The sequence below is a fragment of the Littorina saxatilis genome, linkage group LG8 (genome assembly GCF_037325665.1).
Source record: "Littorina saxatilis isolate snail1 linkage group LG8, US_GU_Lsax_2.0, whole genome shotgun sequence".
NCBI lineage: Eukaryota > Metazoa > Mollusca > Gastropoda > Littorinimorpha > Littorinidae > Littorina > Littorina saxatilis.
In genome coordinates, this window is record NC_090252.1 from 51277185 (window position 1) to 51300521 (window position 23337).

The 23337-nt window shown below is 39.7% G+C and overlaps 2 protein-coding genes across 2 annotated transcripts in view; both read left to right on the forward strand.

Moving 5' to 3' along the window:
- Positions 1-22897, forward strand: part of LOC138974716 (uncharacterized) — a 26264-nt gene extending 3367 nt beyond the window's left edge. Inside the window, exons 2-7 of the mRNA XM_070347438.1 lie at positions 925-958; positions 3931-3992; positions 15492-15525; positions 18225-18286; positions 19273-19365; positions 20320-22897. Of these exons, the coding sequence (XP_070203539.1) occupies positions 925-958; positions 3931-3992; positions 15492-15525; positions 18225-18286; positions 19273-19365; positions 20320-20417 (383 nt within the window). The 3' untranslated portion in view covers positions 20418-22897. The remainder of the gene's footprint in view (positions 1-924; positions 959-3930; positions 3993-15491; positions 15526-18224; positions 18287-19272; positions 19366-20319) is intronic.
- LOC138973794 (uncharacterized) overlaps positions 1-23337 on the forward strand; it is a 166540-nt gene that overhangs the window by 68238 nt on the left and 74965 nt on the right. The window lies entirely within an intron of this gene.

Here is a 23337-nt window from a genome sequence, read left to right on the forward strand (position 1 = left end):
ATTTGCAAATCATTGATATGTTGATGAAATCAAGTTTTCTACGGTAATTCTAATACCACAAAGAGACACATTCGTTTATCCTATAAACACAAACATCTCTGTTCACCCTTTACATGAGATGAAGACTTCCTTCCACCTGACACAAATTGTTAGTTATAATGTGATTATCAGATGTTAAATCTTTTTTTTTTTTGTTGGGAATGTTCCCTCTTTGCTTGAGATTTGACTTTTGTTTCCAGCTGCCTTGTTTCCGACGAGTGTTGTCGTTGTCATACTGGTGGTTCTTATCATTGTGACAAACTCTACCTTCACCCTGATCGGCATCCTTTGTCGACGTGCGTATATATACCAGCTAGATGTCCAGTAAACACCTATCAGCAATGACTATATATGTCCCTCAATGCTCCTCCGAAAGCGGCGTATGGCTGCCTTAATGGCGGGGTAAAAACGGTCATACACGTAAAATTCCACTCGTGCAAAAAACACGAGTGTACGTGGGAGTTTCAGCCAACGAACGCAGAAAAAGAAGAAGAAAAGTCCCTCAATGCATAACCCTAACCCTATTACGTCTATCATGTCACACTATGCGTTGGAATCATTTTGTCGCACCCTGAGTTATACTGTGGACGTGTCAGCTGACTATGTACAAGCTCGTGTGACATTATTGGGAATTTAATATTTTATTTAGTTATTCATTTATTTATTTATTTGTTCATTTGTCCATTTGATATTCTTATTTTCTATATTTCGGAATCAGTTATTAACACGCCTTAAATGTAACGATGTTTTTTTGTTAATGCTAATTTCCTAAACCTTCAATAATCTTTCTGCTAGAACGAACATTCAGGAAAGACTGTTGTACTTAAGACATTGTTTTGGACATACCTGATCTCGATCACTGATACAATTGTTTTCTTTTTTCAGAACGCCGAAAAAGCCGAAAAGAGAGTCCGCAAGTGTAAGTATATATATCTTCCATCTGCCAGAAGTGGTTTGGGCGTCTTACTCATGAAGAAAAACGATGTTTTGTTTTCGTCTTTCCATTTTTACTTTAAACAGTAATTTGGCTGAGACGTGCATTTAACTTCGCGATGCAAGTAAGATGAGATAACAAAACAATTTTTTTTCATTATTACACAAAGTTAAACGTAAGTAAACAAAATAAAATAAAATAAAGCCGCCGTGTAAGCGTTATTAATCATACCCCAGTGCGTCATGGATATTGCGTCACGCTCATAAAAAATACCTAACTCAGTGTTAGGCATTTGTGAAGTGAGACAACAGGGGAAGCTACTGGAAGGGTACCTGTCATGTGTTAGAGAGTACAAACTCTGAGACCATCGGAAACCATTGCCACGGTAACGTAGGCAAAACTGCCGATGTCGTTTTTTGAGTTAGGCACTTTTTATTTTGATACAGGAAGACTTGTTTGGAAACCGCGAAGGTATGCAACAGCTTTGTGGGGAGGGGGGTTGTTTTGCAGTTGTACTGATTGAAAATGTTGCTGTCAGCTCTTTATCTCACGTTTATCCCATGGTAACAGCTCGAGATAGGCAGTTTGCAACTTATAACCAAAATGAGATAGGCAGAAACCGAATAAGTGTTTTGCTTTTTTCTAAAAAAACACTAAACAAGTCGCGTAAGGCGAAAATACAACATTTAGTCAAGCTCAGTCGAACTCACAGAATGAAACTGAACTTTCTTTATTTATTTGGTGTTTAACGTCGTTTTCAACCACGAAGGTTATATCGCGACGGGAAAAGGGGGGAGATGGGATAGAGCCACTTGTCAATTGTTTCTTGTTCACAAAAGCACTAATCAAAAATTTGCTCCAGGGGCTTGCAACGTAGTACAATGTATTACCTTACTGGGAGAATGCAAGTTTCCAGTACAAAGGACTTAACATTTCTTACATACTGCTTGACTAAAATCTTTACAAAAATTGACTATATTCTATACAAGAAACACTTAACAAGGGTAAAAAGAGAAACAAAATCCGTTAGTCGCCTCTTACGACATGCTGGGTAGCATCGGGTAAATTCTTCCCCCTAACCCGCGGGGGGAATGAAACTGAACGCATTTCATTTTTTTCCGCAAGACCGTACACTCGTAGCATCATCTGTCCACCGCTCGTGGCAAAGGCAGTGAAATTAACAATCCAGAAAAGCGCGGTAGCGGTTGCGCTGAGGAGAATAGCACGCTTTTCTATATCTCTATTCTTTTTAACTCTGTGAACGTGTTTTTAATCCAAACAATCATATCTATATGTTTTTGGAATCAGGAACGGACAAGGAATAAGATGAAATTGTTTTAAAATCGATTTCAGACATTTTATTTTAATCATAATTTTTATATTTTTAATTTTCAGAGCTTGTTTTTAATCCGAATATAACATATTTATATGTTTTTGGAATCAGAAAATGTTGATGAATACGATAAAGTAATTTTGGATCGTTTTATAAAAAATAATTTTAATTACAATTTTCAGATTTTTAATGACCTAAGTCATTAATTATTTGTTAAGCTTCCAAGCTGAAATGCAATACCAAAGTCCGGCCTTTGTCGAAGATTGCTTGGCCAAAATTGCAATCAATTTGATTGAAAAATGAGGGTGTGACAGTGCCGCCTCAACTTTTCCAAAATGCCGGATATGAAGTTATCAAAGACATTTATCGAAAAAATGAAAAACACGTCTGGGGATATCATACCCAGGAACTCTCATGAAAAATGTCATAAAGATCGGTCCAGTAGTTTATTCTGAATCGCTCTACACACACAGACACACACACAGACACACACAGACACACACACACATACACCACGACCCTCGTCTCGATTCCCCCCTCTATGTTAAAACATTTAGTCAAAACTTGACTAAATGTAAACAAGACATAGGCAGTTATCTTAGGCTGCTGGGCCATAGACTATCACGCCTCACGCCTCACGTCTCACGCCTCACGCCTCACGTATCCCGTCTTTTTTTGGTAGGACATCACGTCTCACGCCTCACGCCTCGCGTATCACGTATATATCATGTATTTCTTTGGTAGGACATCACGCCTCACGCCTCACGCTCCATATGTTGATGGTTTGTTTTTGATTTTTAGCGCTCGAAAATGGATTCTTCAGATGAAAACAAATTTCTGGACAATTATCAGTGTATGCTCTCGGCCATAGCCTATTTTGTCTGCCACGTCTGTGTCTGTTGGATTTTCATTCAAAAAATCAATCAAAACTAACCTTTTGGCGGTCGAAGTAGTTCATGTAGATCTTCCCACACCTGGTTTCGTTGATCCTTATCCTTATAATCAGGATGCCTAGGATCCCAAAGTAGTTGCCTCGCTCTAACGAGCTCAATAAGATCTCCATCCTCATATCACGTCTTGGAAAAAGTGAACCTTCCCACGTTCCTTTTTCACGCGTGATACGTGAGGCGTAAGGCGTGAGGCGTGAAGCGTGAGGCGTGAAGCGTGAGGCGTGATACGTGAGGCGTGAGGCGTAAGGCGTGATACGTGAAGCGTGAAGCGTGAAGTCGTATGGCGCATCACGACAAAAATAACGTTGGTTCATTTTTCTATCACGTGAGGCGTGAAAGCCTATGGCCACGGGGCCTTATGAGCGTGACGTCCTGATACACCAGGCATGCGGGTGGAGTTGCGCACACATTTTTGACTGAATATTTTCAGATAGACTTGGAATCGAGACGAGGGTGATGGTGCATGTGTGTATGCGTGCGTTTATGTGTGTTCAGAGCCATTTCCAGAAAACTACTAAACAAATCTTCATAAATCTTGACATTTAATTTCTTTTAGATGATATCCCCAGACTTCATTAGTGGGCTTAATATTCATTATAACTTCAGTCAATTTGTTTTGTATACCACGTGCCATTGTTCTTTTTTTTTTAATTATGATTATTTGTATAACATAGGGCTGATGTGAAAACGGCTGATTATTTGGAACCTGTGCCTGCTCCTGCATCTCGTAATGCAGGTAAATAACACACATCACTTGTTATTAACATTCTTTAGGAAAATATGGTCAATTAAAGACTAAGGAAGAGATCATTAAATGGAAGAAAACAGAGACAGTGAGAGAGAGAGAGAGACAGAGAGAGAGAGAGAGAGAGAGAGACAAAGAGAGAGAGACAAAGAGAGAGGGAACGAGAGAGAGAGAGAGAGAGGGACAAAGAAAGAGAGAGAGAGAGAAAGAGAGAGAGAGAGAGAGAGAGATAACAAGACAAGAAAAATTCTTTATTAACGAGGGTAATGGTTTAGCTCTATTTGAGAGAGAGAGAGAGAGAGAGAGAGAGAGAGAGAGAGAGAGAGAGAGAGAGAGAGAGAGAGCTAAGCCAAAACAGAAAATAGAAATCTTAAGTTGAACCATTTAAAGAACATGCTGGTAGTCTCCTTCTTTGCATTGTTATCATTTCTTGTGGAAGTGAATGCAAAACAATATTATCGCATTTTTACTGATCACATGACAAAAACTGCTGTTGTCATTGGTCAACTAGGAACTGGTTATCAATTGACATCGCGCAGGAAGTTCCCAGTGAATTTGGTTTAAACATAAGTTTATTTTAACAAAGGTTACAATCATGACATGTATACAAAGTTCACAGAAACAGCAACAAGCTAGAAGCTTATAGTGGTGTTCCTGCATGACAGTACAACATAAGGCGGTAACGGCTGAAAAATTTGTCTCAATAAACCAAATCTATTAATAACGTAATGAACGTTGCATAATGATGATAAAGAAAGACAGTAAAGGAAGGAAGGAGGGGGAGGTGAATTATGTGATTGGGGAGGGTACAGTTTAAACGAAAAGCAAGTAAACATGAAAAGAAAATTGAATGAAAATTGTACATCAAAACAAAAATCAGTTTTAGAATACATATATAATATTGATGGTGTTAGCGAGTAAGAGATAGGGAGGGAGAGACGGAGGGAGGGAGGGGGAAAGTGAGAGAGAGGGGGAGAGTGAGAGAGAAACTGAAACTGAAACTGAAACTGAACTTTATTACCAAAGGATAGAGGTTTTAGGCAAAGCCTAATCTTACAACCTGTCCCTTATACAAACACTTAATACAGACGCACATAATATAGATAGTAAAATTGACAAGGTTATTGTTACTTACAGACTAGACGTACATAATGTAAATAGGAATAAGAAAAGGGTTATGGTTTTGTATACACATTCAAAAATGGGAAAAAACAATATAGTTTGGAAATTGCAGCATAGTTGCAATAATGCATTGCATATAAACATCCAAAACAACTAATAACAAAAGGGAGAAAACAAATGTGGGGAGGAATTGTCCCAATCATTCGCATGTATATCATTATCAATACATACACATATTTGTTTGTTTGTTTATTTGTTGCTTAACGTCCAGCCGACTACGCAGAGCCATATCAGGACGAGGAAGGGGGGGATGAAGGGGGCCACTTGTCAAGCGATTCCTGTTTACAAATGCACTAACCCATTACTTGTGTCCCAGCAGGCTTTAGTAAAACTAAATTAATACCTACTGGAAGATTACCAGTTTCCAGTATGTTAAAATAGGCTTAACCTATCTACTGCTGGACTTACATCAGAACACTAACAGATTAAACTATACATGAATCGCGAGACAAGCGGAAAGAGAAGAGATTTTTGGAAAAATACAGGTGAATGAGCAAGAAGGCAGAAAAAAGAAAAGAATTCATGAAGAAAAAGAGAGCATGACAGGAAAGAGGAACCAAAAATCTACCTAACAGGAAACTAGAAAGCTCCTGCGGTTCCAAAAACAGGAGGGGCCTTTAATTTCATAACCGCAGTGCCCCACTGCGGGCACATACACATAAAGAACAAATCAAAATACAAACATAACTTGACTAAATGTAAAAAGCACTAAAATATCAGACATGAAAAGTGTTCTATTTACCCATTAAGCGGGAATGAAACTGGCGCCTAAACGTTTTCACAGAAGAGGCATTTCGGAGGGGTAGGGGTATGGAATTCCATAGAGACGCTCCTGAGAAGGCTAAACTTGACTTATACAAGTCTAGACGAGGGATGGGGGGAATCAGGTTCTGGGACCCATATCTTTTTGTGGCATGTCTGAAATGTGATTTTAAATATCCAGGAACATTATTGTTAATTACTTTGTACATAAAGACAGCCTTGTTTAGCGTCAACTGATCTTTCAAGGGAAGGAAATTAAGGAGCTTTAATTTATCATCTGTTGGCTTATTTGACTCATGCAGAATTAGTTTTGCAGCACGGCGATGAAGAGAATTGAGTCGTTTGAGATGGACATCACTGCAGTTATCCCAAAGTGTTGAAGCAAAGTTGATATGGGGCATTATGTGAGCGTAATAAAACAACTTGAGTGCTTCCACATCGGCATAATGTCTTAATTTAGACAATAAGTACACATTTTTAGATACTAATTTGCAAATTTTACTCAAGTGAGTTTGCCATTTCAATTCTTGAGAGAGAGAGAGAGAGATTGGATTGGATTGGATTGTTTAATTGTGTAACCAGTGATTTGGTTTTTACAATGGTAAAAAAAAGAGAAAATGTACAAAATCAGCATTTCACGTAATCGAATCAAATGTATATACATGGTGTTAAATATTTTTGGCAGTTGGTTGCTAATATAGTCACCTCACAATATAGATATATACATCGTAGCAAACAGTGTATCAACCATGAAAACTTTCTGGTAACGGTAATACCGAGGGGTACATTTTCCATGTCACGAATCAAACATCAAGCCTCTTCTGCCTCGCTTTCCAAGCCAGGAATAGATATTTAGCAAAACTTACGGCTTTTGTTTCGTCGCTACCTTTCAACAGTTCACACAGTTGGAGTTCGCATGGAGAGTCAACCGGTATGCCAATATATCTGGTTCTAATAGCCTGATACACTGGGCACACAAAGACAACATGCATTTCATCCTCAGTTTTATTTGTACAAAAAGGGCATAGCCGGCTTGCTTCCGAATGCGAAAAACGTTGCCTGTGTGCACTGAATGGAGAGACGCCAAGTCTGAACCTGCTGAGAGCTGTCCTGTAGATATTCACTTTTATGAAGTCTAAATAATGTTCTCGTCCGATCAGACTTTTGTGACTGTGGTAAAGTTCAAAGCGAGGACTTTGTGACGTATGGTTGAGCCATTTCAGACAAAAGTTTTCACTTAATCGTTCTTTGAAGGTGCGCAGGAATAGTCTCTCATCTGCCACGCTTCCAAATTGCCACACAAGGCCAAAACCAAGCTCACACAACAAAGACTTAACACGTGTGACCCAGTTGTCATGGCCCCTTTCATGCATATTCAATAGGGACAAGTATGCCATCTTAGAAAATCTAACGTCCGGCTGCTTAAGTAAGCGGAACCAATATTGAATGCACTTTGCAGCGGACTCAATGTGAAGTGGATAACGGCCAAGTTCACTGTAAATCATGTCGTTAGGTGTCATGGTTGGTACATTCATAAAAAGCTTGCACGCGTAAAGGTGCACCCTTTCGATCTGTTTATTTTCGCTGTGACCCCAAAGTTCAGAAGCATAGAGCAGTGAAGGAACAATTTGAGCATCAAACAGTTTGAAAAACACTTCGCATGAGGAAATACCACACTTTTTCAGCGTTCTAAGGATTTCCATTGTTCCCTTTTTGCCTCTCGACACAAATTCCTCCGTGCCTATGTTTAAACTCATCATTGTAGAAAAGGTGAAGCCAAGGTATTTATACCTACCAACAACTTCGAGTATCTCAGTGCCTAAGTACCACTTTTCTTTCTCGGATAGATAACCACCTTTACGGAATACCACAACTTTTGTTTTTTCCGCATTAACTTTCAGTCCGAGTCTGTTTGATGATTCGTAAAGTGTGGTTAGCTGTGTTTGCAGTCCTATTACAGTAGATGATATGAGGGCGAGGTCATCCGCAAACAACATGAGAAATATTTCTACCTGGTTAGGTAGTAACTGAATGCCCTGTCTCCCTTTCCCGATTATGTCATTTGCGAGTTCATTGATAAAGAAGGTGAACAGAATCGGACTACACATACATCCCTGTTTCAGGCCCTGAAGGCACTGGAAAAAGTCCGTGAGCCCGCCGCTGCTAGTTGAACGAACGCATGCTCTGATATTGGCATACATCGCCTGGAGCATAGTCAGCATTTTCCCTCTCACACCAGTTTTTGCAAGGACAAACCACAGCGCAGCATGGTTAATCATGTCAAAACACTTATAAAAGTCCACGAAGGCCACATAAAGCTTTGAGTTGCGGGAAAACTGTTTCTCGATCATCGCGTACAATGTAAAAATATGGTCTACCGTAGAGTAGGACTTACGGAAACCTGCCTGTGCGTCAGAAATGACGCCATGTTCTTCAGCCCACTTTGTCAGTCTTGTGTTTAGAATGGAAAGAAACACTTTGCTAACACAACTCAATAATGAGATGCCTCTATAGTTATTTGGCATGTCAGGGTCTCCTTTTTTATATAATGGAACTATGACTGCTTTTGTCCACTCCTTTGGAAAGACACCCTCATTGAAAATACTGTTAGTTAATTTTACCAAGAATGGTAGTAGTTTATGTTCTCCTGCCTTTAAAAAGTCGCTTATAATTTTGTCAGTGCCTGCAGCTTTTCCACTCTTAAGTTTCCTTATCGCGTTTTTTACTTCTGCTTCGCTAATAACGCCATCAAGTAAATCATCATATGGTTCATAATCTTCTTGTGTATGGGGTATGTTAAAGTCCAAGGTCTGGTTGTCATTTGCACTGTTATTGAAAAGTTTTGAAAAATGACCCAACCAAGTTTCCTCAGAGATATTGCCACTGACAGTGTGTTTCTGCCTACATCTCCTGATCTCGCTCCAAAATTCACGTGAATCATTCATAACGTTTTGTAAGCGCTCTGTTTTCTGTTCTTTGTGTTGTGTTTGCTTTGTCTGCAACATATTTTTATATTCCTTTCTCTGTGCCAAGTAGGTCTGCTTGTCATTGTCACTTTGAGTTTTATGTGATAATTTTAGTGCTCTTCTTACAGCTCTCTTTTCGGCTAAGCACTCACCGTCAAACCACTTACTGCTTGGATTTGTCATAACCTGTATACTCTTGTGCATGCATGCACCAGACTCAAGAATACTTTTAACAAAAATGTCAAGCGCAGCATCAATATCAGTGTCAATCATATCTGTGGCTGTTCTTAACATGACTAAAGTGTCACTTGATTCAAGGTTCTGTAGGAACTCTTCTGTCTTTTCCCTTTGCCAAACGAATTTATCCAATACTACTGGCTCCTTTTGTTTCGGGACATTTTCTTCACTTGCTCTGACCGATATTTCTAACGGCATATGGTCGGATTCTATTCTGTGCTCGATGAAAAGCCTGTTAATGTATTTGACAAAATCAACGGATGTAATGCAGTAATCAACAACACTGTTCCCATGCTTAGATACGTACGTGTACTTGCCGCCCTCATCCCCGTTGCACTGTCCATTATGGATGTGCAAGTCAAAACACAAACACAAATCTAAGAGCAGTTTGCCAAAGCTGTTGACAGTCTTGTCTTGTGAAGTCCTGCTTTGACACATGCATGAATTCTGGCTGAGGGGGTCTGTAAAAGGGATATCAGAGTCCATATCGCTTGCCGCTACTTGGTTTTGGAATGTTCTGGCATTAAAATCTCCGCACAAAATGACATGGAAATCGTCCAGTTTTTCTATGAGGTCTAATATACAGTTGTCAATCATTTCAATTAAGCAGTCACATTCTGCTGACCTATAATATGGGCTACCTTGTGGGGGAACGTAGACGCCCATTAACACCACGTCATGGCTTGTATTAAACATACACTTTGCTAGTTTCAGAACAATCATCTGATCATACGGACAATCAATCCTTTCAACGAATTTAGAAAATGAGTTTTTAACAAGGATTACAATTCCACCTGATCTTCTTCCTTGTGATGACAATTTAATTGCAGGTGTTGAATGTAATTCATATCCTTTGAACAGGTTGCTTAGGTCGTACGTTTGGTCAACAAAAGTTTCGGTAAGACAAGCTATGTCAAATTTAGCAACGTACCTTTTGAAGTCGCCGTCTCCTAACTTACTGTGTAATCCCTCAATATTCCAGATTAGCATCGACATGGTAAATATATCACTTTTTCCTGGGTTCCCTGAATCACATTTTTCACTGCTTTTCTTCTCTTTGCTTTTGAATCGCTCGGCATTTTGTTGCACTGACTTTCCCTGCTTGTATTCCCCTACAGCCCGTTTTTTGGATTGCGTGTTGCGTGAGTGTGCACTGCTTGAAGGTGTTGGTGTGGGTGTGTGCGTGACGAATCTGCTCTGTCGCTGTCGTTGCTCTGTGTCCGTGGTTCGGCGTCATCAAAGGCCTCACTAGGTCGAGTCGTGGTTCCCGTGCTGGCCTGTGATGTGCGGGGTAAGGTGGCCCCCTCCTCCGTCGGTGATCCGTCGTCAAAACCAGGTGAAGCGTGTCTCGGGCAATGGGAGAAGGGTGAGCCCCGCCCCCTACCACGACCGTAGCCCCGCAACCTTGACCCCTCTGGGCTGGTACTGTGTGTGTTGGTGTGTAGTGGCAGGTCGTAGTCAGCTGACGTGGCGCCGGGTGGTTTGTTTACATTCTGTGTGTACTGGTGTGTGTACTGGCGTGTGGTCCGACCTTCCTTGCTGTCATCGGCAGAGTGGTCTTGTCTCTCCCATCTCGCTCTGTGTCTGTCGTTATTGCTGTTGCTGTTGGTGTGTTGTCTTTCTTTTGGCCATTGGTGTCTGTTCTCAGCTGGGCGGTCCTGTCGATTTGTCGGTCTGTAGTTGTTCCGTTCCCACGAGGTATGAGAGTTCCATCCTTCGTTGTCAGTGGGTCGACTCTGGTGTCTGTCTTCCCGTGGCTGCTGTATCTCTGCTGCTTCCTGCCTTCCGTCCGGTCTGTAGTTGGGCTCCAGCCTCTGGTACTCTTGCTCCTCCAAGTCGTATGTGTAGGTGCCGTCCTCTGTGATCAGTTTGTCCTGTCGTAGTCTGGCCCTCTTTCCGTCTTCCCTGAGCTGTTTTAGCAGCGGCCCCAGACCCTCCCGTCTACGTCGCACTTTTTTGGTAAAGTCCTCACGGACGTATACTGGTGACCGTATTGCTCTCAGTTCTTTAACGCCTCGTAGAATCGCTTCACGTTGCTTGCTTGATTGGAATTGTACGAGGATGGCAGAGCCAATACGCTGTACATGGCAGATCAGGACAGTCTCATGTATACGCATGTCATGGTAAATCACATCTCTCACCTTGGATTCACAGTCATCCCCGGTCTCACCAAACACGCGTGGTATTCCAAAGAAAAGAAGGTTTTTCCGTCTAGATTCGTTATCCATGGTTTCCACTTTTGCTTCAAGGTTTTCCACCGTCTTTTCTAATTTCTGAGTCAGCGACCGTGTATCTTCACATCGGTCTTCTAGGACATCAATATCGAGCCGTAGCACGTTGTGTTCCCCCTCTACCTCCGCCAGTTTCTTGTTTATGGTACACTCCATTTCACCAAGACGTTTGTCGATGCGTGAGGCTGTCTGTTTGTGACCCTTCTCTGAAATGCTCAACCGGTCAGAGAGCTCGGACACGTTACGTGCAAGTTGGTTGATAGCAGTAAACACACGGTCGAGCTGTTGCTGAGCACTGATGTCGGTGTAGCTGCTCGTGATGCGGTCGTTGTCGTCGGAGGGCGAGGTAGACATGCTGCCACCTTCTCCGTTGATCATGGGTGGCCCTGGGTTTGTTTCGATGTCATTCGCACAGACCAACAGTTGAAGTAGAATGACAGTCAAAAACACACAGTGGACCTGAGCGCTCCTCGCTCTCAGCGTGTATCTAAACATGGCGACTGCGTGTTTTGCACGGGCCTGCATGAAAGAAATGAAGATTGCCACGAAACGGCCACAGATAATCCGAAAAGAATTTGGCTCCGCTGGCATGGTGCAAGCTCCTTATCGTCAGGCCCAAATTTAGTAGGAAAAAGTCAGATGGATGACGATTAATTAATGAAAATCTACTGTAATTGTCAGAGCTCTCTGAAAGGCGACTTCTCCGGGTGAACACTTGTCAAGAGAGCTTATTTGACTCATGCAGAATTAGTTTTGCAGCACGGCGATGAAGAGAATTGAGTCGTTTGAGATGGACATCACTGCAGTTATCCCAAAGTGTTGAAGCAAAGTTGATATGGGGCATTATGTGAGCGTAATAAAACAACTTGAGTGCTTCCACATCGGCATAATGTCTTAATTTAGACAATAAGTACACATTTTTAGATACTAATTTGCAAATTTTACTCAAGTGAGTTTGCCATTTCAATTCTTGAGAGAGAGAGAGAGAGAGAGAGAGAGAGAGAGAGAGAGAGAGAGAGAGAGAGAGAGAGAGAGAAAGAGAGAGAGAGAGAAAGAGAGAGAGAGAGAGACGAGTAGACGTATCGATTTTGTTTTCACTTTACATGTTTATCTGTTCGAAACGGCCGGACTGTCCAATAAATTCCTGCACTGTTAAAAACATTTTTTTGTTAATTTTTGTTTGCAAGGAGGGGTTTCCATGAAGTAGAATATCTGTGTGTATGAAGTTGTTGGTTAGTTTGTTGATTGTGTTGTTTCTTGCAGCTAAGTGTAAACGGCATTCTAGTAAGAAGTGTGTTGCAGTTTCTGCTCCATCACCACAGTCGCATACGCTATTTTCCGCAAGGTGTCGCTCAACTAAGTCTTTCTTTAGATCGCTGATATTAAGTCTCATTTTTGTGTGGATTATTTGTGTTTGTCGACTGCCACTGTAGAAGTAAACGGGAATTTGTGTGTCGTCTTTTGTTAAGTAATGTTTAAATTCCCCGAGGGAGTCGGTTAACTGTATTTGTTCAGGTAGTTGGTTCCAGAGTACTGTTGTCGAAGGAAAAAAGGATGTTTTGTACGTTTCTGTTCGGTGTGGGGGTATACTTCGTTCTAAGGGGCGGCGTCTGTGGTAGGGGTTGTTGGCTGCTACGAGAGGTGGGAGTGCTGCTTGTACGTATGGGGGGGTCTTGTCGTGAGTAATTTTATGGAACATTGTTAGTTTATGACGGTTACGCCTTTCAGATAATGATTGGAGTCCAGATTCTCCGTAAAGCTTAAAGTGACTGGTTCCGCGGACAGCTCCGATGATTGTTCGTATTGCATCTAGGTTTAACTGTTCGAGTTCATCTGTTAGGGTTTTGCTACAATTGTCCCATATTATGTCGCAATAATCAAAGTGTGGTAGAATGAAGGATTTATACATAATTTCCAATGATTTTCGGCTCAGTCTATATTTGTATGTACGCAAGCAAGCTACGAGAGTTCTGCACTTTGCAACAAGAGATTTTATATGTTCATCCCATTTACAGTTGTTTTGTATTATTATTCCTAAGTGTTTGTGATTTTGGGAACTTTCAAGGATGGTATTGCCAAAGTTTAGATCTGCGATATCAGGGGTTCTTTGTGTACAAAAGTTCACCAATTCAGTTTTTGCATGGTTAAATGCTACCTTCCATGTTTCTGCCCAATTTACAATTTTTCCAAGATCTGAGTTTAAAATTTCGGCACGGATGTTGTGATTGGCTAAAGACAAGTACATGCTAGTGTCGTCAGCAAAAAGCTTAATCGTAGATTCTATATCACGTACAATGTCGTTTACATAAATTAGGAAGAGCAAGGGTCCAAGCACTGAACCTTGAGGAACTCCCGCTACTACTGGAAGATAAGTTGATTTACTGCCTTTTAATACAACTGCTTGCTTTCGATCTGTTAGGTAGTCTGTAAACCAGTTTAATAATGGCCCATTAATTCCAGCGGCTTCGAGTTTATGCAATAAGCCCCGGTGCCAAACTCTATCGAATGCTTTGGATATATCAAAGAAGATTGCTTGGGTAGTTATTCTATTATCGAGTGATTTGCATATGTCATTGTATATTGTAAGAAGCTGGTAAACAGTTGAGTCTCCAGGGATGAAACCGGACTGCGACGATATTGTTTTGTGTTAAGTAGTCAAAGACATGAATTTGTATACATTTCTCTAGTGTTTTGCCAACACAGCTTAGGATGGAGATTGGACGATAATTACTACATGTATCTTTGTTCCCCTTTTTATGAACTGGTGAAACGTGGGCTTTTTTCCAAAGTGAATTTGATATCGTGCAGGAAGTAGTTTATCAATTTTAATTTTGAAGGATAAAATCTCACCTAAAGGAAACAAATATGTCTCCCTTTTTTTTAAATCACAAATTTATAAAAGAAAAGTAATTGAATCAGAAAGATTAAGCTGTGCAAGGAATAAAATCAAACTTTTCCCACCCAGCTTTAACAGAGAAGTAGTAGAAAAGAATGTTACAATCTTACCGACTGAGGTAGTTGGAACAGCCATAAACAAAGCTGACCTTGAAAGTACCAGTAGTGGCAGTACTTAGAAAACTGTGAGATATCTTGCAGTGTTTCAGCGCACATCACTCACAAAAAGGCAGGAAATGAGCAGCCGATTTAAACAGTTCGCACCTGCATGAACCATTGTCCACCTTTCTTAGTCGTAGCCATACAACATCAACCGAACAACTTTCAGCATCTCACACAGTCACAGCGCCGTCGGAGGACGCCATTTTTGATGCGTCGTAAGCGAGACTGAGCTTCGACAACATTATTATGCAGTCCGCCGATACCGACAAATACCTGGAAGCTTTCTTGGGCACAGAAAATGAGCCAGAGGACTTCGCTGATACTGCCTGGCGCACTTCAGTTCCTGCCATTGTTCAGAATTGCCAAATCGAACAGTCAAAAAGAGTACGACTGAGGAAGTAACTGGGACATTCTTCGCTGTTCCTTCCAACTGGCAACTCCACTGAACTTGTTAGCCTTTGTTAGTGATCTGTTTCGACCGTATATTTTTGTTCTTTTTTCATTTTGAATGCCTTATTTTCTCTGAGAAAAAGAACCAGTTACTGAAAAATAAAAGTAAGAGCAGCAAAGTTACGAAAGCAGGAAAAGACAATCCAACATTTCCAACATTAAATACAAGGCAGTAGCCTCCCTTGCGTTTGTCTGACTTCTTAGGTAGGTTTATGATTCCTACTGTTCCGAAATCGAATGCGATAAAATCGTTATCGTTAAATTTGACTGTGATATCAACATTTATCAGTCTGAATGTCTCGAAAGGCTGAATCATATCAGATCTCGGCTTACGCCTCGATCTGATATGATTTCAGCTTTCTCGACATTCAGACTGATAAATGTTGATATCACAGTCAAATCTAACGATAACTAATAACAAAGTAATCTTTTAACATGACACAAAACACTTTTCCTTGCACCGACCATGTTAATTCAAGGGCAATAACCACAAGCTGTAAGATTATCACGTTATGTCGTGTGATTCATGTGTTTCAATTATGTTCATGTATAATCACAGATTTTATTGAAATGAAACTTTTATCTTTGACTTTTCTTTGTTAAAGGACGCGCACAAGAAACTCCGGCAAGTTCTCAGAAGTAAGCATAATTTGTACTTTTGTTAATTTTACCCACATAATTATATCCTATATTCGTTATCGTGTTTTATTACCAATTCAGTGCCCCATATGGCTTTTTGACCAATCAGGACGGATTCTAGGAGACACTCTAAATGTTATAACGTTCAGGCAGGGACCCTTTTTGTTTATCAAGCTGAAAATGAACAAGACAAAGTAACAATTTAAATTAGCAATATCAGTGTGATTTATTCTAAAGAATGACACTTCAAATGCTGTCAGATAATACTCTCTTTATCTAAAAAAATACCGAAAAGCGGGTTTTGTCGGTGGGTGCTTTACGGAACAGCGAGGCACCGCCCATCCTCTGAGTGTGCAATGCCGACTATGCTTGGCGCTGGTGGACAATATTCACTTTTTTGGCCAAAACCACCAGTTTTGGCCAAAAAAGACAAAGATTTGGCCAAAACACCCACACATTTGGCCAAATAAAATAGATTTGGCTATAACGTTTTTTTGGCCAAAACTTTCTATGTAAAAGTTTTGGCCAAAACTGTTTATGTTAGCTAAAACGGGAGATTTGGCCAAACTTCTGCCACAAAAAGATTGGCCAAATCTTTTTTGTTTGGCCAAATCTTTTTTTGGCCAAATCTTTTGTATTTGCTGGCGCTGGTGGACAATATTCACTTTTTTGGCCAAAAACGCACTTTTTTGGCCAAATCTCTTTTTGGCCAAAACTTTGCTTTTTTGGCCAAAACCGCCAGTTTTGGCCAAAAAAGTGTGTTTTTGGCCAAAAAAGTGAATATTGTCCACCAGCGCCAATATTGTTTTGGCCAAAAAAGCAAAGTTTTGGCCAAAACTGGCGTTTTTGGCCAAAACTATACTTTTTTGGCCAAAACTTTGCTTTTTTGGCCAAAAATGTACGTTTTTGGCCAAAAAAGTACGTGTTTAGCCAAAAACACACTTTTTTGGCCAAAAACACACTTTTTGGCCAAAACTGGCGTTTTCGGCCAAAACTGGCGTTTTCGGCCAAAACTATACTTTTTTGGCCAAAACTTTGCTTTTTTGGCCAAAACCGCCAGTTTTGGCCAAAAAAGTGTGTTGCTTGGCGCTGGTGGACAATATTCACTTTTTTGGCCAAAAACGTACTTTTTGGGCCAAAACTGGCGGTTTTGGCCAAAACTGGCGTTTTTGGCCAAAACTATACTTTTTTGACCAAAACTTTGGCGTTTTTGGCCAAAAAAATGAATATTGTCCATCAGCGCCAAGGGGTACTCAAAGATTTGGCCAAAAAATGAAGTTTTGGCCAAAATTATTTTTTGGCCAAAACTCTCAATGCAAAAGTTTTGGCCAAAAAAAATGTGGCCAAATCTAAAACATTTGGCCCAAAAAGTGAAGATTTGGCCAAATGTTTTAGATTTGGCCAAATATTTTTTTGGCCAAAACTTTGCACTTAAAAGTTTTGGCCAAAACATGTTTTTGGCCAAAAACACACTTTTTTGGCCAAAAATGTACGTTTTTGGCCAAAAAAGTGTGTTTTTGGCCAAAAAAGTGAATATTGTCCACCAGCGCCAAGCATAGCCGACTCGCTCACTTGAAATCTAAATTATCAAAGTTCGGAAAATCAAGTGAAATTGGGTCACTCGCTTTACGTCAAATGTATCTTTACGTCATTTCCCATCCGTCTGGAGTCGGTTCTAAATCTGTCGCTCTCTGTTCAACAAGAAAAAGCGAAGCAACCGAAACGCATGTTCAACATGGTTTGTTCTGTGTCAAACGCATTTGACCTGTGAATATTCATCACGTAAGGTGTGTTACTCTGATTGGCTGACCCAGGTCACGAGAATTCTTTGACTGACAGGCATAATCATGTAGGAGCGCTCCAGTTCCCATTGCGGCTGTTCTGTCTAATTCGCGAGGTCGCTTCGAAATTTCTTTTGGTCGAATTAAACCGTAATAAAACCGTTATTTCTAATATGCTGACTGTTAGTAAAATGATAACAGACATGTCTCACAAACGATATCAGCATTCGCCTAAAAGGCTCATGCTTGATATCTTTTTTCTCGACATGTCTGTTATCATTTGCTAACAGTCAGCATATTAGAAATAACTCATAATCAAGAAGTATCTTTTTACATTGAAGTACAAATAAGTAAACAAGAATGGTAGACTTTGATAACTTGTTTTAATTGTCAAAGTCCGTAAAGCCTTTGCAAGTCATGCACTATTGTAGTGTTAACTTTTAAAGGTGTGTGTGTGTGTGTGTGTGTGTGTGTGTGTGTGTGTGTGTGTGTGTGTGTGTGTGTGTGTGTGTGTGTGTGTGTGAGTGAGTGTGTGTGTGTGTGTGTGTGTGCGTGTGTGTGTGTGTGTGTGTGTGTGTGTGTGTGTGTGTGTGTGTGTGTTGGTGGTGGCTATTAATTGCTGGTTTGTAATAAAACTCAATGAATATATCTCGTTGCGTGACTGATGTGTTATTATGTTTCAATACATTTAAGGCACAACATTGCCTCACATTGTTTTTTTAACAGTTTCTTTGGAAGTATCCAAAAACAGTACGACGTTTTGGTGTGTTTTGGTTTGATAGCTTTGACATTTTTGAATTAATGCAGCTATCCAACTTGTTACCAAAAGTGTTTCCTTCTTGTTGATTTCAAGGATGCAAAAGTAAGTCAACACAATTAAAGAACAGTATGTTAGAATTCTTCTTTCATTCTTTACAGCGCTGCTTTAGAATCAGACGACTATGAAGACGCAGAGGCTGTTCCTAGATTTGCCACCCCAGGTACGTTTGAATTGCACGACTTACATATTATGTAGCTTAACACAAAAAGCAGGACATCACAGACCTTTCAATAGGAAAGCATATAACGGACACCAATTAGGGTACGTGTGAAACTTTGATAGTAAGGCAGGTCCATTTTTGTGTAAGTTAAATGACCCTATCTGGATGACTGTATGACCTGAAATAATTACAATAATGTACATATTTCGAAATTACAAGTGACCTAATTACCGTTACTTGTGGACTCTTGCTTGGTGACAATTGCTCATGAAAGTTGACGCGGTTACGTTTGAGATGCAGACACTCAACGCACGTACTTTGTAGGTTGCATAGTTGATTGACCGATCAATTCATGATATAGTTGCTTGACTGACTTACCGATTGATTGATTGATAGATTGAGAGAGGAATTTTTCTGACTTACTTGTTGATTTTCTTACCCGCGACGCCAAGCGAAACAATCTGGTTTCTGGACTGACTGAACGATTGATTGATTGAGCGAGTGCTATTTTGATGGGCTGGTTTATTCTCACACCAGCGACGCCCAAGCGAAACAATCTGGTTTCTGGACTGACTGAACAATTGATTGATTGAGCGAGTGCTATTTTGATGGGCTGGTTGATTCTCACACCAGCGACGCCAAGCGAAACAATCTGGTTTCTGGACTGACTGAACGACTGATTGATTGAGCGAGTGCCATTTTGATGGGCTGGTTGATACTCACACAAGCGACGCCGAAGGGGTAGAGGGTGCATACTCTTATTCTTTGATTATGTAATCGATTGTTAATCAATTGAATTATTATTGAATTGCTCAATTGACTGAACGACTCATTGATCAATTGAGTGATTACTTTTTTGTTTTTTTAGATTAACTTTTTGATTTTCACACCAGCGGTGACAAGAGGGCCAGACAATCTGATTATTTGATTGACCTACCGACTAATTGTTTTGTTGATTTTGATTGACGGGTTGTTTCTCACACCAGCGGCGCCAAGGGGTCCGTATGAAACCCTGGAGATGTCTGACATGGGACTCAGATCTGACTACAGTGAACTCGGCGCTGAAGAACCGCAAGCTGGTGAGGACTTCATTTGTACATTCAAATCCGTACATTTTTTTTTCTTCAGGGTTGCAGTATTTAATCTGTTCCTTTGTACCTTATGCATTAGTGACATTTTTGTATATTGAGTGTCGTCTTCTTTATTTCGTTGCTACTTAAGCATCTTATTCTCGAACATTTCTTGATTCTAAAAACGTATAAATATGTTATATTTGGATTAACAACAAGCTCAGAACATTAAAAACCTGAAAATTCTAATTGACCTCATTATTTTTGGAATCGATTCAAAAGTAATTTCATCTTATTATTTATCATTCCCTGATTCGAAAAACATAAATAAATGTTATGTTTGGATTAAACACAAGCTGAGGAAGTAAAAAAGAAAAGAAAAAATGCATTTTCCTGGGAAGCGTTTTCCACTACTGTACAATTAACTATATACTGGCTAGACACTTTTTGTGCGTAAACGCGAGAGCGCGGCCACGGGGTATGAAACTGACACAGCTATTTGATTTGATAGTTGTTGCTTTTTGGGTCCAGCGGACCATATAGGCCAAAGACACAGCTCTTGCGTATAATATATTATATTAGTGAAAAAATGCGGTGCAGTCAATTTCATTCTGTGAGTTGGAAGGGTTGACTAAATATGGTAATGTCGCTTATCGCGACTTGTTTATTCTCGTATCACGTTTCAGGAAGATCGGTCCAGAAGTTTTCTCAGAATTGCTGTCCACATACACACAGACATACATGAACACATACACCACCACCCTCGTCTCGATTCCAGGTCTATATATGTAAACATTTAGTTAAAACTTGACTGAATGTAAAAGCCACAACACCTAAAACCTGGGACGGCAGGCACCTTTCTGAATGTACATAATTATTACTCTTTCCGTGTAGGCTGACCGGTCAACCCTTTCAGCACCCGTTCACGTCGCAAATGTTCTGACCATGCAAATTATTCTACAGCACAAGGCAGGGGAGACTACTACAGCAGCCTGCAGATGTCCAATGTTGGAGTGAGGTCTGACTATTCCGAGCTTGGCGGCCAGAATGATACAGCCTGAACCGATGATGGCCAGTATGGACACATCTGTATTGTATTGATACTCCAGCTAAACGCCGCTCCGATTCCAAAGTACTCCAATCTGTATTGCTTCGGCTTTCCTTTGTTCTAGCTCGTTGTGCATACTACTCGGGATTTTGTGTTGCTTTGTGCATCGCTACATCGCATCGTAACTGGGAGGTTGCTGGTGTGCTTTTGCACAAAGACCCTGAATTATTCTAGTGTTTTCTGTTAATTGTTCAGCACCAATAACTTGATGTCTTAACTGTAGTGTCAAACTGTCAACTATCAAACATCTGCTTTAAGATTTCACATTTTCTGCTTAAATTTGAATTCCGTTGACATTTTTTCATTGACATTTTTACCAAGCTGCAATGCGTGTTTCTATTTAAATGTTATCAATCTATATAGAGAGTTATAATTCAATTTTTTTCTTTGATGATTGCTGTACAGACTTTTAGTATTTTTTCATTAAGTGTGTGTGTTTGGGGATGGTTATTGTACTGCTTGTGTCAAGATGTTTGTCTCTCGTATTCGACTATTGGTATCAAGATTTTTTTCTGTCTTATTTAATTGTTGTTGTCAAGATGTGTGTCTCTCTTATCTGACTGTAGTTGTCAAGATGTGTGTCTCTCTTATCTGACTGTTGTTGTCAAGATGTGTGTCTCTCTTATCTGACTGTTGTTGTCAAGATGTGTGTCTCTCTTATTTAACTGTTGTTTTTAAGATGTGTGTCTCTCTTATTTAACTGTTGTTTTTAAGATGTGTGTCTCTCTTATTTAACTGTTGTTTTTAAGATGTGTGTCTCTCTTATTTAACTGTTGTTTTTAAGATGTGTGTCTCTCTTATTTAACTGTTGTTTTTAAGATGTGTTTCTCTCTTATCTGACTGTTGTTGTCAAGATGTGTTTCTCTCTTATCTGACTGTTGTTGTAACGTATGAGTGTCTCTTTGTTGACATTATCTGTAAAGATGTATGTCCCTTGCATATGACAGAACCTGTACATACGTATGTTCCTTGTATTTGACACAACCTGTACATATGTATGTTCCTTGTATTTGACAGAACCTGTAAAGATGTATGTACCATGTATTCACAGAACATTTAAAGATGTATGTCCCTTGTGATTGACAGAATCTGTACTGATGTATGTCGCTTGTATTTGACAGTGCCAGTAAAGATGTATGTCCCTTTCGTAACCATACTGAATATTGTAGGTATGTTCAATCAGTGGTGGTCCATTTGTAAAGAAGGAGTCGGAGACATAAAAGGGATATTTTCTTATATTATTAGTGTACTAGGTCAGGCACGGATATTGATATGAAATGGACATCCTGTAAACAAACAAATAAAGAAATACTGAGTACCAAAACTAGACCAGAAAATACTTCAAATAAATAAGATGATATTTTGTTTACAATTACTTTTGAGAAACTGAAGGCGAATACTATTTACAATAATAAATGGAAAGCATCGGCGCATAAACATTTCAAATTATTTCATTTCCATTAGATGTACAAAGTCCATGAAAGCTGTATCAAGCACTGAACATTTCCCTTATCAAGTTCCACTTTTGACTATGGCATGTTTATTACATGACATCACAATACAAATTAGAAAAGGCGTGATAAACAATGTGTCACAATTGTATTTGACAGTAGCTGTAAAGATTTTGTCTCTCGTATTTTACTGTTGCTGTCAATACGTGTCGCGCTTTGTAGACACTGACTGGGGATTAAAACGTGTGTTTTTCTTCTCTGACTGTTTCTGTAATTTAAAAAGATTTGCTTTTCTCAAATATGATCGTTGCTGTTTATTTGTACTTTTCTCCTCCTAGATGTTCGCTATAATGAGTCTCATTGGTGAATGATTTAATCAATATGTAAATCAATTTTTTGTAGTTTTTAGAAAGAGAAAATGTAAGTTTTACGCCCTCACGGCAAAGCCATTAGGGGCATGTTACACGGGAAAACCCGGCTTTGTATGAAAATAAAAAATAAAAATGCGGGGGGAGGGGGGTTGTAGTTTTTAATTTTCGTCTGGACCGTTAAGCGTGCCAAACCCAACTGACGGAGTTGGTAATATCCATCATAAATACATTTTCTTATGTCCTAAAATAATAAATTGTCAAACTCCTGTAAACTAAGATTACTCAAATGTCTTTTTGTGGTCTTCAAAAATAGTAGCAGTATGCAGTTCGTTCTTTAAAACACATTTTCTTGACGAATGATTAGATTCGACTTTTCCAAAAGGTACCCCACGTTGTACATCTGATATTGAATATGACTGTTCTTTTTAAGGAATGCCATACACAGTTTCAATGATTAGTCACATATCTATGACGATGTTTCAGTCAGAGGGATACAATATATACCATTGTAAAATAAACAACTTGTAGAATACGAGTTCATACTGTGTATGTTGTATGTATGTATGTTGCTTTGATTTTCATGAAACATACATAAATAAACATTAACCCATCTTTACAAAATTGAAGTGTGTGTGTTTGTGTTTGTTAGAGTGTGTGTTAGCGTGTGTGTGTGTATGTGTGTGTATATATGCGGGTATATGTGTCTGTATGTGTGTGTGTGTATGTGTATGTATGTATGTGTGTATGTGTATATATGTGTGTCAGTACGTGTGTGTGCTGTGTGTTGTGCACTACTGCAAGCAGAATGTGTGACAGATTTGCTGCAGCTCGCGTTTTTCATGACCCGCGAACTGAGGCAAATATTGTTCACCCTAATCAGACTTGGCATATGCAACTTCAACGGAATGCGAGGGCTTTTTATGCGCTTTTCCTTATGCCTGTGAAAGTAGGCTGCCTATGACACGCCAGAGACCTAAATAAAATACAAATATCATCCTGGTGTGTGTTTAAACTTTAGGAAATATAGTTCATATTTAAGGGAAGGAAAAAC